The sequence below is a fragment of the Myxine glutinosa genome, chromosome 2, assembly GCF_964187855.1.
Source record: "Myxine glutinosa chromosome 2, kmMyxGlut1.1, whole genome shotgun sequence".
Classification (NCBI taxonomy): domain Eukaryota; kingdom Metazoa; phylum Chordata; class Myxini; order Myxiniformes; family Myxinidae; genus Myxine; species Myxine glutinosa.
The window spans coordinates 29,916,944-29,932,594 of NC_136262.1; the positions used below are offsets into that span (position 1 = coordinate 29,916,944).

A 15,651-nucleotide genomic window follows, 5' to 3' on the forward strand; every position below is an offset into this window, starting at 1 on the left:
ATCCTCACGCCGTTCGTTACAACATATCTCTGCGAGCATGCGTTTTCGAAACTGGTGGACATTAAAACAAAGAAAAGGAGCAGGCTTGCATGCGAAAATGATTTGAGGGTGGCCCTTGCCAAAACAAAACCACGCATTTCCCAGATCGCCTCCCGAAAAGAAGCACAGAAAACGCATTAAGATGCAATTCTTCTTAATTTTTTAATCAAATTTGAGGGGTTCTGCGAGTGTTCGGTGGGTTTCGTTAGGGTTCGGCGCCTTTAAAAAGGTTAAGAACCACTGCCCTAACATCTTACCCTTTGTTTGATGTGTTAAATACAATAAAGAAAAAATAAATAATAATAATAATAATTTCCTTCTCTCCTCGCGGTCTCCCATCCCCCACACAGGTCCACGTGTTGTCCCGCCCCTCCCATCTAGCCACCATGACTCTGTTATGAATTTGGTAGAGCAATATCTAGAGCTAGGTAGATCTGAATAGGTAGGTATTCGGCTGTCGTGACAGGGACTCTACATGTAATAAGTTCTTGATGTTTAGGCGTTTGTCGGGGTAAGATGTATGATTGTGGATCTACCTGGAGGTCCGAGTGTTAAAAAGTGAGGGATTAAAGGTAACGCCCCTGTGAGTCTCACCTGGTAGTCAAACCTTTGTCCATTATGGCACTGCAAACCACATAAACATTAGTTAGGTCCTTAGCGCAACATTAAATAATTCCCTTTCCCTGACATTGACTTCGTAATAAATAGACAGGAAACCAGGCCAAAAACACCGCCACGGTTGGCCGCCGCCGTTCGCACCTCAAAGGCCTACCAACCTCGCGTGTTACGTGTTACAAAACGACCGCGGGGGGGTCGCGGACGGGAGATGTCAGGAGTCGCATGCCGCAGAGGGCGTGACCTGGGCGAGTTGGGAGGCTGTGATTGGCTGAGGAGTGCGCCAATGTGACGTCATCGGCCACCAATATATGCGACGGTCGGACGCCATTTTCGTGGCAGACGCAGGCAGTCCAGAGAGTACACAGGGAGTTCGTTGGAGCACACAGTCGACGCGGAGACACAGTTGGTGGAAAAAGCTCCCCGAAGACAGTTGGTGGAAAAGCTCCCCGAAGGCAGTTGGTGGAGAGTTCGTTAGAACACCAAGCACACAGAGCACGCGGCAGTTCGCAGCAGTTCGTTGCAAGTCGAGCCCTCCGTTGAACCATTGGTGCACGGGCCTTGTGGAGATCGTCCTCGTGTGAAGCTGCTGGCCACGCGTCGGACGCGTGGTGCTTGGAGCGGGGCCTCGTAGAGCTTGGAGCGAAGGACCTGGTGGTGTGCGATCGGGCCAAAAGGAGCGGTGTTGGACGGCCGCCCCGAGAGACGACGAAAGACAGATAAGCCGCATCCGCGTACATTTGAACGACGTGACGTGTTATTTTTGTATCCATAATCTCCCTCGTATCGTGTTTGCTGTCAGTCGTGTGGGGACGTCCCGATTTAGAGTTATTAGATTTACCGGCGCGGCTTTTTCACTGTATTACTATTCGATAATAAATCCTTATATTATTTTCTGTATATATATCTGAACGCAGTTTTCCTGGGTGTTTGATTTTAGTAGGTAAGGTTGCGGAGCCTTCGCTGTGTCCCGCCATTCCGCGCGTTTGTGTTGAACTTGAGTCCGCCATTGAGTGTTCGCCTCGGGAGTTAAAGTCTCGCAAATCGGCCATCCGTAACTGTGGTGTTAATCACAGTTGCGTAACAACTCCTTCCGCTCCTCCCTCATCTTTACCTACCCCTCCCCTCCCTAGTCCTGTATTCAATGCTCCCCCTCCCTCTTCCGTAACGGTATAGACCTCAAATATACAGGAACTTTGCTCAAACCTGACTGATCTCTCCATTTAGTTGCTTCTGACACACCAGACTTAATCTGCTTAACAGAAACTTTCCTCCTTCAAGACATCTTCGATTTCTTAGTATCTCTCCCTGGTTACCCCCTCCTCCGGCATGATAGGCTTAAGCCTCATCCTGGTGGTGGGGTTGCTATCTTTAAAAACTCTCTTCCTTACTCTCCTTGCATTGCACTCTCTCGACCCCACCCCCAGGAGTACCTCTGGCTACGCTTCCTCTCCGCTCCCACCTTCTGTTCATATGTGTTCTGCACCATCCACCAAGCAGTGATGACTCCATTTACATCTCGCTGTCTGACAACATGGATCAACTTCTGTCCATTCATCCTAACTCTCTCTTCCTCATATGTGGCGACTTCAACTGTCACCATGCTAGCTGGCTGGGTGTGGGTACCTCTCACACCAGCCATGGCACCTCAGCAAAGGACTTCTGCGACTCACTGGGACTGACACAATCTGTCAACTCCCCGACCCGGATCTCAGTCAACCATACATCATCTGTTCTCGACTTGGTTATGGCAAACTTATCTGCAAATGTCTGCTGTTGTTCTTCAGCTCCAATCGGTTTGTATGATCATTTGCTCGTTAAAGTGGACATCTCTCTGGCCATTCTCAGAGAGCTTCTTCAGCGTCGACGAGTCTGGCATCTCACTCAAGCCAACTGACATGGTCTTCAAGCAGCCATCAAACATCTGGACTGGTCTCCCATCTCTATTGCCTCTGACATCAACTCATCCTGGGAATTCTTACAAAGACAATTGCTCTCTCTCATGCACAGATTTATCCCATCTCATCTTCAGTTGTCTTACCCTTCCTCCCATCCATGGTACACAGAATCTTGTGCTGAGGCAGTTGCCCTGAAACAACTTGCCTTTGCCTCATGGAAGGCAAATCCAACGGAAGGCAATGTCAGTTCCTTTCACAGAGCTCGGAACAAGAGTGTCTACTCTCAGGAGAACCAGGAAACTATGCGTCTACTCTCAAGACTGAACTCTCAAACCTGTCTCCCTACTCTGAATCCTGGTGGAGTCTGGTCAAATCTGTTTCTGATGTTTTTTCCCCTTCAATCCCCTCCCTTACCGCAAATGGCTGCACAGCCGACTCCGCACGTGAAAAAGCTGAATGCCTCAACTCTGTGTTTGCCTCCAAATCTTGTGTCCCAAACCCATCACTCTGTGTATCCACCAGTAGTACGCAGCTGCTCCTGGACTCTGTATCCTTCTCTCCTGACAAGGTGGAGAAGTTTGTGTCAAAACTAGACTCGGATTCTGCAACTGGACCAGACGGCATCAACCCACGGGTCCTAAAATCCAGCTCTGCTGCTCTATCTCACCCTCTTTCTGCTCTCTTCACCCTCTCTTTTGCTCAAGGTCATCTGACATCTGCTTGGAAATCAGCCAACATCACCGCTTTACACAAAAAGGTGCAAAAACAGATCCTTGCAACTACAGACCAATCAGCCTGCTCCCATTTATCAGCAAAGTTATGGAATCCATCATCACTTCTGACATCAAATCCTTCCTCTTCTCCAATGGCTTGATGTCTGATCATCAATTTGGATTCAGACCAGGCCACTCGACTATGGACATGCTTCTTCTACTATCTCAACAATGGATGGAGGTCATCAATGCCTACCAGGAAATCAGAGCCGTTTCCCTAGACATATCTCGTGCCTTCGATACGGTCTGGCACCCCACCCTGCTCCCAAACTCTCCTATGATATCCATTGAAATTCCACGCATGGCTTGCGGACTTCCTCACCGGTTGGGGTCAACATGTGGCCCTGGATGGAATCCTCTCATCTCCCCTTCCTGTTCAGGCTGGAAAAACTCAAGGCAGTGTTCAAGAAAATTTGGGGGACAGAGCACAGACAGAGCTGGGGGAGCAAGGTCGGAGAGGAGTCGGTGGAAGACAAAGACCACCAACCTGCCTGCGGTGAGAGAGAGAAAGGGCCTTAGAATCATCTTCATCGCAGGAGATTCCAATGATTCTGAAAGCTTTGGTTTCGACAGCGTGAAGCAGAGATAGGTGTGAGGCAGGAGCACCGGCCCAGAGGGGAGAGCAGTATTCCAATGAGCTGCGGATGAAAGCCTTGTATGTGGCGAGGAGCTCAGACATGCCCATAAAGGACTTTGTTTATGTTTTTGGTGTTTAATGTTACCTCTTACACAAGCCTCGATCTTGTATACAAAAAAATAGAAAAAAGAAAAAAGGTCAAACTTCTAAAATCTTCAATTTTCATTTGAAAAATAATAATCTTCCATCTGATTGAGCCGAGCTTTGGTAAAGATCATCAATTTAAATCGTAATGAAATGGATAATTTGATGTATCCATGGCAACTCATTTTTTGGGGGGAAGGGGGAATTTTGCACGTAAGTCTTTCTTGTCTGTTTAGCTGCCTGTGAATAAGATATGTCAAAAAGTTGTGGACCCATTTGGACGCAATTTGGAGGCGAGGTTGGATATGTGACACGGACAAAAGAATTCGATTTTGGTGACAATCCGGATCCGAGAATTTGAATGATTCTTCACCACTGAGAGATTCGGCAAAAAATAGCAGCAGGATATCTCAAAAAGTTGTGGACGAATTCAGGTGAAACTTGGTGGACAGGTTGGGTGTGTGACAAGGAAGAATTGTTTCAAATTTGGTGAAGGTTCGATTCCAGATCCGTTCTACCAGTAGAATACAAAACGTAAACTGCTGAGCCTGGTGGAGGTGTGCTCTCTACCTGGTGCCCTTCTAGTTGGTAATGGAGCAATCCCCAAAGGTACAATCGGGCAATGTTTATTTATTATATTCTCACTATTCATCAGGTAATTCTCCTTGAAAGTCCTGCTGCACACTATGTTCTTCTTCTTCTTGCGCATCTGTCCGATGCAGCACAAGGTAGCATGATTTGCAGCACAAAATAGCATGATTTGCAGCACAAGGTAGCATGATTTGCAGCACAAGGTAGCATGAGTTGCAGCACAAGGTAGCATGAGTTGCAGCACAAGGTAGCATGATTTGCAGCTCAAGGTAGCATGATTTGCAGCACAAGGTAGCATGATTTGCAGCACAAGGGAGCATGATTTGCAGCACAAGGTAGCATGATTTGCAGCACAAGGTAGCATGATTTGCAGCACAACGTAGCATGATTTGCAGCACAACGTAGCATGATTTTCAGCACAAGGTAGCATGATTTGCAGCACAAGGTAGCATGATTTGCAGTACAAAGTAGCATGATTTGCAGCACAAGGTAGCATTATTTGCAGCACAAGGTAGCATGATTTGCAGCACAAGGTAGCATGATTTGCAGCACAAGGTAGCATGATTTGCAGCACAAGGTAGCATGAGTTGCAGCACAAGGTAGCATGAGTTGCAGCACAAGGTAGCATGATTTGCAGCTCAAGGTAGCATGATTTGCAGCACAAGGTAGCATGATTTGCAGCACAAGGTAGCATGATTTGCAGCACAAGGTAGCATGATTTGCAGCACAACGTAGCATGATTTGCAGCACAAGGTAGCATGATTTGCAGCACAAGGTAGCATGATTTGCAGCACAAGGTAGCATGATTTGCAGCACAAGGTAGCATGATTTGCAGCACAAGGTAGCATGATTTGCAGCACAACGTAGCATGATTTGCAGCACAACGTAGCATGATTTGCTGGGGATGCCGCTGTGCCGCTGATGCAGTGTCCCCTGTAGGTTAGAGCAGGAATTTGTAATTCGTTCAGGGTGCCGACGATAACTCTCCGACTCATCGTGGACACCGACTAGTACTGGCTCTACGGTACACCTGGCTTAACGTCCATGCGACGGACGGTGCGCTCTCGTCGCTGCCTCGCCCTACCTGGGAAACAACGTGCAGGACGACAGTTTTACAGGTGCGCTTCCACATCGAGGTTTTGCACTTGCAAGCTCCATGGGAATTGCAAAGAGCGGGACCGCGCAGCACGCGTCCGTCTACCTTTACCTGTGGAGTGCATGCGGATGTGCTCGACGACCTCGCGGGAGAAGTTGTGGTGAGGAGTCACGAAGATGTCGGTCACGTAGATATCGACCTCGTTGCGCATGGCGGCGAAGATTCCCTCGACGGTGAAGTAGCAATCGCGCTCCATGCGGTCGTCGTGGTAGAGCAACACGGCGCTCTTCCAGCCGAAGCGGCGGAACATGGCCAGGAATAGACCTCCGAGCTTGGAGTACGGGGGAGAGACCCGCGTGAGGTACTCGTACTCCCCTCCTCTCTTATCCGCGAAGCCGTGAGCCAGGGCTCCGGCCGTGACCATGGGTACCTGCCAGTGCTTGGCGAGGCGCGCCACAGGTGCGGCGGCGTACACGCACACCGGACCCACGATCACGTCCGGCCGGCCATGCTGCTTCTCGAAGTCCAGGGTGTTGAAGAGCGCTTGGTTCCCGCAACCCGAGTCGGCGAACGTCACGCTGAGGGAGTGACCGCGCAGCAGCGACGAGTTCCGATGCACGGTCTCCACGGCGAACTCCACGGCGGGTCGCACCACAGACAGCGAGAACAGGTACGAATCGTTTGCGGGAAGCAGCGCCAGCACCTTGATCTGCCTGCAGACGCTCGGTGCGATCGGCAAGGACAGCAGGAGCAGCAGGTACGGGCACAGCCGCATGGTCGTCGTCGGCGGGACGCGCGCGGTGTCTCCACGTGCGGCCCCCGCGCCTCGCAGTATTATTACTCCCGCCGCACGTCGGTACCCGAGCCGCCTGTGGGAGGATTAGCGAATCGCCTTCGGGTCCCTCGATTCAAAATGCCCACTAGTGGACTGTGGTGAGGACGGTGGCTTGAGCCAATGAAAACGGCGAGCGAGTCCCACATTCACGTACCGTACGATGTATGGCGGCGGGATGACACGGGGCCGACGGGAGGTGCTGCATCGTGAAGCACGGCTTCCTAATTTGAAGGGGATATTAAGCGGGCTGTCCTGTCAGCACCTGTAACCGCCGAACTGGTCTCGTATGACTATATATCGGACTCCGGCTTGATATTCATTCGGAACCTTTCGGCGGAAATATATGTATAGTAATAGTATATTGATCCTCATCTTAATGGGAAAACTTTGAACTAGACCGGGCCAGGAATATTTGAAGCATCAACTAAATGCTAAACGCATCAACAACGCGAAACAACAAAACGCATCAACATCAATCTTTCCAATTATTAGAACTAGAAAGCATCTGAAAATGTGAAGACCGTCATTGTCCGTTTGCATTCAGACGTCTTCTTCTTCTTCCGTATGCTCAAAATAACGAAAACAGTTTTAAAAATATTATGTGACCCAATATGCAATTTCTTAAAATTTCAGGCTAATTGGCCAAAAATTGATGATTTTATGCAACCTTGACCTTTGAGCTTGAGATGTAAAAAAAAAACAATCAGCATTTACCGTTTGATTGGTGAACCAATTCATTGAACCAAAATGCAAATTCTTTAAATTTCAGGTCAATCCGATGAAAATTGACTTTTATGTGACGCTGACCTTTGACCTTTTGACCAGATTATTAATTTGTCTTCTCCATATTCTCATAACAAAGCTTTGTTGAAAATTTGATGACAAAACTCAAATGGTAAATTGAAATTTTCAGGTCAATCGGGTGAAAATTGGCAATTTTACACAACCTTGACCTTTGACCTTTTGATTAAAAAAAAACAATCAGCATTTACCGTTTGATTGGTGAACCAATTCATTGAACCAATATGCAAATTCTTAAAATTTAAAGGCAATCCGATGAAAATTGACTTTTATGTGACGCTGACCTTTGACCTTTTGACCAGATTATTAATTTGTCTTCTCCATATTCTCATAACAAAGCTTTGTTGAAAATTTGATGACAAAACTCAAATGGTAAATTGAAATTTTCAGGTCAATCGGGTGAAAATTGGCAATTTTACTCAACCTTTTTTTTTGAATTTTTTTTGAGGATTTGAGGATTTTGAGGATTTGAATTTGAAAAATTTTGAGGGAGAATCGAGATCACGGCGAGGTCACGTCTTTTCGAAGCTGTTCCATGTGCTCACGCTTTCGAAGCTAAGTGATCTTTCACATTTGTGTTTTTGGCGTATCTTTATCTTTCTTTCGGTGTATGTACCTATTGGGGTGACTTTAATAGGTTTCTCGGTGTTGGTTTTTCATACCTGTGTACAGAATCGTCGGTTTTTTTCGTATCGTGTATTCTGAGGCCTAGTGTAGTGCTAGTAGTAGTAGGCTACCGTGTCCTCAGACCTTGGCTTGAGGCTTTTGTTTTTTGGCTCAGCGGTTCTTCGATCGCGCTGCAATTACTGTCGGTCTCTGTTTTTCACGGTCTTTTCACCCATACTTCCTTGTTTTAAAATCTCAAAAAAAAAAAAGAAAATTTTTTTTCCCTTCCCTGTTCTTATCTGCTTGTACGTTCTTATTTGTTCTTTCGTTCTTCGTTCTTTTGCTCTTTCGTTCTTCGTTATTTGTTCTTTCGTTCTTCGACCACGTTGTTCGAGATCACGTGATCAAGTTGTTAATACATGTTTCATCTGTCCCCTGAAGAACTTTATTATTATGTCATATTCTATAACACTTTTTTCTACTTCTTCTATAAAAGGATGCTTTCGACTTGCTCACCAATTCTATTCATTCAAAAAAAAAATTCCATCTCTTACAGTGCATCTTTCATTCATTCCCTAAACTCTCCAGAACTCCACCCATCCTTCAGCGTCCTCAAACGTATTTTTGACTCGAATGTCTCAAGAAACTCATTTTGCAATAAATGTTCGTTTCCCATAAATCGTACACTTTTCAAAATCCAATCTCACCCCTCCCCTCCAAATCTTCCCCATCACCCATCTCTGTCAAATCTTCCCCCTTGCCCCTCCCCCCCAAATCTTCCCAAACACCCATCCCTTTCAAATCTCCCCCCCTGCCCCTTCCCTCCTAAACTCCCCCCACACCCCTCCCCTCCGAGACTCTCCCTCACTCCTCCCCTCCTAGACTCCCCTCTCACCCCTCCTCCTCAAAGCGTCCTCCCCGCTTCTTCCCCCTTCCAACTTTCACCTTCATCTTCCTCAACCTTCTGCCTCACTCTTCCCCCTCCTCAAATAACACCTCACTGTGCCTCACCCAAACACCATCAAACCTCTTGTCTGCCCCATTCTTCCCTTTCTCCAAGCTATTCTGTAATCTCTGACACACCTGCAACAGCTCTCCCTACCTCTTCCTCCTCTTCCACATCCTGCCCTACCGCTCCCCCCCCCCCTGTTCTGTATCCGATGCTCCCCCTTCCTCTTCCTTAACAGTATGGACCTCAAACATCCGGGGCCTTCGCTCAAACTTAACTGATCTCTCCATACAGGTTGCTTCTGACAAACCAGACGTGATCTGCTTAACAGAAACCTTCCTCCTTCATGATGTCTCTGATTCCTTGGTATCTCTCCCAGGTTACTCCCTCCTCCGGTATGATAGACCTGAGCCTCGTTCTGGAGGTGGGGTTGCTATCTTTATAAAAAACTCTCTTCCTCACTCGCCCTGCACTGCCCTCTCTCCACCTCACCCCCAGGAATACCTTTGGCTACGGCTTCCCCTTCGCTCCCACCTTTTGTTCATATGCGTGTTGTACCGTCCACCAAACAGTGATGACTCCATCTACATCTCGCTGTCTGATAATATGGACCAACTTCTATCTACCCATCCCAACTCTCTCTTCCTCATATGTGGTGATTTCAACTGTCACCATGCCAGTTGGCTGGGTGTGGGTACCTCTCTCACCAGCCATGGCTCTTCAGCAAAGGACTTCTGTGACTCACTGGGACTGACACAATCTGTCAATTTCCCAACCCAGATCTCAGTCAACGGAGAATCTTCTCTTCTGGACTTGGTTATGACTAACTTCCCTGAAAATGTCTGCTGCTCTTCTTCTGCTCCAATCTGCACTTCTGATCATGTGCTTGTTAAAGTGAACATCTCTCTGACCATTTTCAGAGAGCCTCCTCAGCGTCGACGAGTCTGGCATTTCACTCAGGCCAACTGGCACGGTCTTCAAGCAGCCATCAATCATCTGGACTGGTCTCCCATCTCTACTGCCTCTGACATCAACTCATCCTGGGAATTCTTCCAAAGTAAATTGCTCTCTCTCATGCACAGTTTTATCCCTTCTCGTCTTCAGTTGTCATACCCTTCCTCCCGTCCATGGTACACGGAATCTTGTGGTGAGGCTATTGCCCAGAAACAACTTGCTTTCGTCTCCTGGAAAGCAAATCCAACGGAAGGAAATCTCATTTCCTTTCACAAAGCCCGAAACAAGTGTGTGTCCACCCTCAGGAGAGCCAGGAAACAATATCTCTCCGTCCTCAGGACCGAACTCTCTTATCTGTCTCCCTCTTCCAAATCCTGGTGGCGTCTGGTAAAATCTGTTTCTGGTGTTTGTTCCCCCTCCATCCCCTCCCTCACCTTAAATGGCCACACGGCTGACTCCGCACGTGAAAAAGCCGAATGCCTCAACTCTGTGTTTGCCTCTAAATCTTGTGTCCCAAACGCATCCCTCTCTGTACCCACCGTACCCAGTCGTACCCAGCTGCTCCTGGACTCTGTGTCCTTTCCTCCTGACAAGGTGGAAAAGTGTCTGTCAACCCTCGACTCTGATTCTGCAACTGGACCTGACGGCATCAGCCCACGGGTCCTAAAATCATGTTCTTCCGCTCTTTCACTCCCTCTCTCTGTTCTCTTCACCCTCTCTTTTGCTCAAGGTCATCTTCCATCTGCTTGGAAATCTGCCAACATCACCGCTTTGCACAAAAAAGGTGCAAAAACAGATCCCAGCAACTACAGACCAATCAGCCTTCTCCCAATTATCAGCAAGGTCATGGAATCCATCATTGCTTCAGATATGAAATCTTTCCTCTTCTCCAATGGCTTGATCTCTGATCATCAATTTGGTTTCAGACCTGGACACTCCACTCTGGAGATGCTGCTTCTGCTTTCTCAACAATGGATGGAGGTCCTCAATGCCAAACAGGAAATTAGAGCAATCTCCCTTGACATATCACGTGCCTTCGATACAGTCTGGCACCCCGCTCTGCTCACCAAACTCTCCTCTTTTGGTATCCATGGAAATCTCCACGCATGGCTGGCGGACTTCCTCTCTAGTCGTAGTCAACGTGTGGCCCTGAATGGGTTTCTCTCATCTCCTCTTCCTGTTCAGGCTGGAGTTCCCCAAGGCAGTGTTCTGGGCCCTGTGCTTTTTCTGGTCTTCATCAATGATCTCTCTGACTCTCTTGAAAATCCTCTCTATCTCTTTGCTGACGACTCTACTCTCTGTCGCTCCATTCTTCATCCCTCAGATCGGTAGTCTGCAGCCTCCTCACTCTCTGCAGACCTTGACAAAATCACAGACTGGGCAAACAAGTGGAACATGTCTTTCAATCCTGACAAATCTCACACTCTTACGATGTCTCTCCGAAAAGACCGACTGGACAACCCTCCCATCCACTTTCTGAATAATCCTCTCCAAGAAGTTCTGTCACTCAAGCTTTTGGGTCTCACTATCTGCCATGATCTTTCCTGGAAAAACCACATTTCAAATCTGGCCTCCAAAGCCAGTCGCCGACTGGGCATCCTCCGTCGTGCAAAGTCCTTCCTTGGCACACCTGAGCTCCTCACCACAAACAAGGCTTTCATCCGCAGCTCAATGGAATACTGCTCTCCCCTCAGGGCTGGTGCTCCTGCCTCACACCTAGCTCGCCTTCGCGCTGTTGAAACCAAAGCATTCAGAATCATTGGAATCTCCCGCGATGAAGCTAACTCCAAGGGCCTCTCACTCACTCACCGCAGGCAGGTTGGTGGTCTTTCCGTCTTCTACCGACTCCTCTCTGGCCTTGCCCCCCCCCCCCCAGCTCTCTCTGGGCTCTGTCCCGCAAATATTCCTACAGGTCGCACAAGATCTGCCTGCAACCCTCTTTTGGTTAAACTGCCAAAATCAAGACTCTCTGCTCACCTTCACTCCTTCATTCCTCTTTTCTCCCGCCTCTGGAACAAACTCCCTCACTCTCTTCAATCCCACTCCACCCTCCAAGTCTTTAAAACAGCTGTTCACCACCATCTCTTATCTTCCCCCATCCAAAACCTTGATCTTTTCTACCCCCGCTAATTTCACCCCAATTCCCCTTTTTGAAATACCAACTTCTGTCCTGGAAGTCCTTGTGCTTTATACTTCTCCCTCCCCCCCCCCCCCTTCCCATGCCTCCTCCCCCCGGGCCCTCTCCCTTCCACACATCTCCCTGCTCTCGGATGTTGTGTTTGTGTGCTTCCCCTTTTCTCCCCATTTTGTCTTCCGCTCCCTCTTTTTGTGTATTTTGTTTGTCTGGTCGATTTGTTTGTGAAGTAAATGTTAGCTCTTTCACGAGCCTCGATTCAGTATACAACAAAAAAAAAAAAAAAAAAAAAAAACCCTTGACCTTTGACCTTTTGATCTAAAAAAAACAATCAGCTTTTACCTTTTGATTGGTGTACCAATACATTGAAACAATATGCAAATTCTTAAAATTTCAGGTCAATCGGATGAAAATTGATGATTTTATGTGATGGTGACCTTGGACCCTTTGACCAGATTAAGAATTTGTCTTCTCCATATTGTCATAACATAGCTGAAAATTTGATGACAAAACCCAAATGGTAAATTGAAATTTCAGGTCAATTGGCCAAAAACTGATGATTTTATACAACCTTGACCTTTGAGCTTCAGATGTAAAAAAAAAAATCAGATTTTAGCTTTTGATTGGTGAACCAATTCTGTGACCCAACATGCAAATACTTTACATTTCAGGTCAATCGGGTGAAAAGTGGCAATTTTACGCAACATTGACCTTTGACCTTTTGATCTAAAAAAGCAATCAGCTTTTACCTTTTGATTGGTGAACCAATACATTGAACCAATATGCAAAAATCTTTAAATCTCAGGTCAATCCGATGAAAATTGACGATTTTATGTGACGCTGACCTTTGACCTTTTGACCAGATTATTAATTTGTCTTATTATTTTTGTCTTCTTTGTTATTGTCATAACAAAGCTTTGTTGAAAATTTGATGACAAAACTCAAATGGTAAATTGAAATTTCAGGTCAATTGGCCAGAAATTGATGATTTTATGCAACCTTGACCTTTGAGCTTAAGATGTAAAAAAAAAAAAAAATCATCAGATTTTAGCTTTTGATTGGTGAACCAATTCTGTGATCCTACATGCAAATTCTTTAAATTTCAGGTTAATCGGGTGAAAATTGGCAATTTTACACAACCTTCACGTTTGACCTTTTGATTTAAAAAACAATCAGCATTTACCTTTTGATTGGTGAACCAATTCATTGAACCAATATGCAAATTCTTAAAATTTCAGGGCAATCCGATGAAAATGGACGATTTTATGTGACGCTGACCTTTGACCTTTTGACCAGATTATTAATTTGGCTTCTCCATATTCTCATAACAAAGCTTTGTTGAAAATTTGATGACAAAACTCAAATGGTAAATTGAAATTTCAGGTCAATCGGGTGAAAATTGGCAATTTTACGCAACCTTGACCTTTGACCTTTTGATCTAAAAAAAGTAATCAGCTTTTACCTTTTGATTGGTGAACAAATACATTGAACCAATATGCAAATTCTTGAAATTTCAGGTCAATTGGATGAAAATTGATGATTTTATGTGACACTGACCATTAACCTTCAGACAAAATTATTAATTTCATGAGCCTCGACCTTGTATACAAAAAACAACAACATTTGCCTTCTCCATATTATCATAATAAAGCTTTGGGGGGAATTTTATGACAAAACCCAAATGGTAAAAAGAGACACACAGAAATGATTACAAAACCCTGTCTCCAACAAGACATGGCATTTAACAATGCAGGCCAATGATGGAGTACATGGATTATTATAGTAGATCTGAGAACCAATATGGACTCACTCACTTACTCCTTGGGCTTTTGACCTTGGGATCCCAAAATCGAATCAGTTAATCTTTACATCATTATACATACCTGTACCAAGTTTAAATTTGATCACTTCAGCCGTTCTCAAGTTATCGTGGTAACAAAAACCTATCACGGACGGACGGATGGACAACCTGAAAACATAATGCCCCCGGCGACTTCGTCAACGGAGGCATAAAAACAGTGCATCCTAGAGAAGAAATTTCATTCACAGAAGGAGGTCAACCGGAGGAAATGTGGTATTAAAACACACACACAGAGGGGCCACTGACGTTTTCGCGGGGGATTCCAACAATGTTGAGAGCTTTGGATTGCACAGAACCCAGGAGGGCCAGATGTGATGCTGGGGTGCCAGCCCATAGTGGAGAGCAGTATTCCATTGAGCGACAGGCAAAGACCTTGTAGGCTGTAAGTAGTTCTGATTTGGTTCAGATCTTTTTCTACAACAACAACATCAAACTATATTTTTTACAATAACATCAGACCGACCAGTGAGTGGCATGCCATAGCAATGGAATAACCCCCCCCCCCCCCTTTTTTAGACTCCCATGCACGCCTTCGATTTGCTCAAGGGAGTTGGGTAATAATAAATTATTACTGCTGCTCAAGATGTCGAAACTGTTCGCTAGGAATGAGTGTAAGCAATGCCAAAGAGAGTGTGAACGAGTTATCCGCCACCTCCGCAGGGACTTTGCTGTTAATTGAACACCGCGGTTCTGCTGGGATGTTCATTCCGCTTTGAGGTCGCTCCAACGCCATTGCGCGCACTCTGCCATCTCTCCCCACTCTCCTCCCCCGTGCTCCACTTTCTTTCTCAACTGCTTCTTGTCGCAACATTTACACAATACATGCACAGTTGAGTGTATTCGTTTTTAGCAATGCGGATAATACATCCAGGTGTGAAAGTTAAGTGCTAACTCCTGCCCTGATGTAAAGCATAAATTACATTGAGATTAACGAGTTTATATCTGATGGTCGGGGGTATAGTCAAATAGGGTGGTGCAGAGTGAGTGCACCCATGGCTGAGGTGTCCTAGCTTGGGTTCGATTCCCAACCTCACTATATCTACTCCGACTGGTGCTTCACAGGTAAAAGGTACTCTGTCCCTCTGGTGGATGTTTAGCCTCTTATCCCTGTCGGTTGCACCATTTCCTGGAGGCCCCTGTTCCCAGTGAGCTGGTACTCATTTTGCCGACCTTGGAAGGATGACACACTGAATCAATCGACGTGGTCGTTATTTAAACAGCTGACGTGGGCTCGAACTAGAAGAAGAAGAACAATCTCCTTTGGAGGCCATTTTCCCCGCAGAGCAGGGGTTGGCCTTTTTTGGGCACCGTGGTCCCATTTTTTGAAGCAATGTTTTATGGCCGGATGCCCTCCCTGCCGCCAACCCTGTTAGTCGCCTCTTGCGACACACAGGGAACTACCAGTGAGAACTGGTACTCAATTTTCCGACCTCGGAAGGATGAACAGGCTGAGTCAACCCCCCTGGTGTTAATTCAGTGATCGACCGGGATTCGAACCCAGAATCTTAGGATCCCAAGCCGGCACACTAACCGCTAAGCCAACACCAGAACTGAAGACCCTAAAATCTTCAGCCAGCCACCTTACCTGTTCAGCCAACAACAGGCCCCGCTGGTAATAGTCGACGATGCATTGCTAAGGATCCCATTGTGGGTTTCCCGAAGAGAAGGCAAATTATTGGCGGCACCTTGGATAAATCACAAATTCGCGCAACTTTTGGTCGAACTGTCAGACATGGCCGGTTAATGCTCCCAAAATGATGGAACTAATTGAGGTCATT

At 46.5% G+C, this 15,651-nt stretch overlaps 1 protein-coding gene across 1 annotated transcript in view; it reads right to left on the bottom strand.

The window, feature by feature from the left end:
• Positions 1-8,665, bottom strand: part of NPR3 (natriuretic peptide receptor 3) — a 45,229-nt gene extending 36,564 nt beyond the window's left edge. Inside the window, exon 1 of the mRNA XM_068108542.2 lies at positions 5,845-8,665. Coding sequence (XP_067964643.2) covers positions 5,845-6,508 — 664 coding nt within the window. The 5' untranslated portion in view covers positions 6,509-8,665. The remainder of the gene's footprint in view (positions 1-5,844) is intronic.
• Between the last annotated feature and the right edge of the window lie 6,986 nt (positions 8,666-15,651).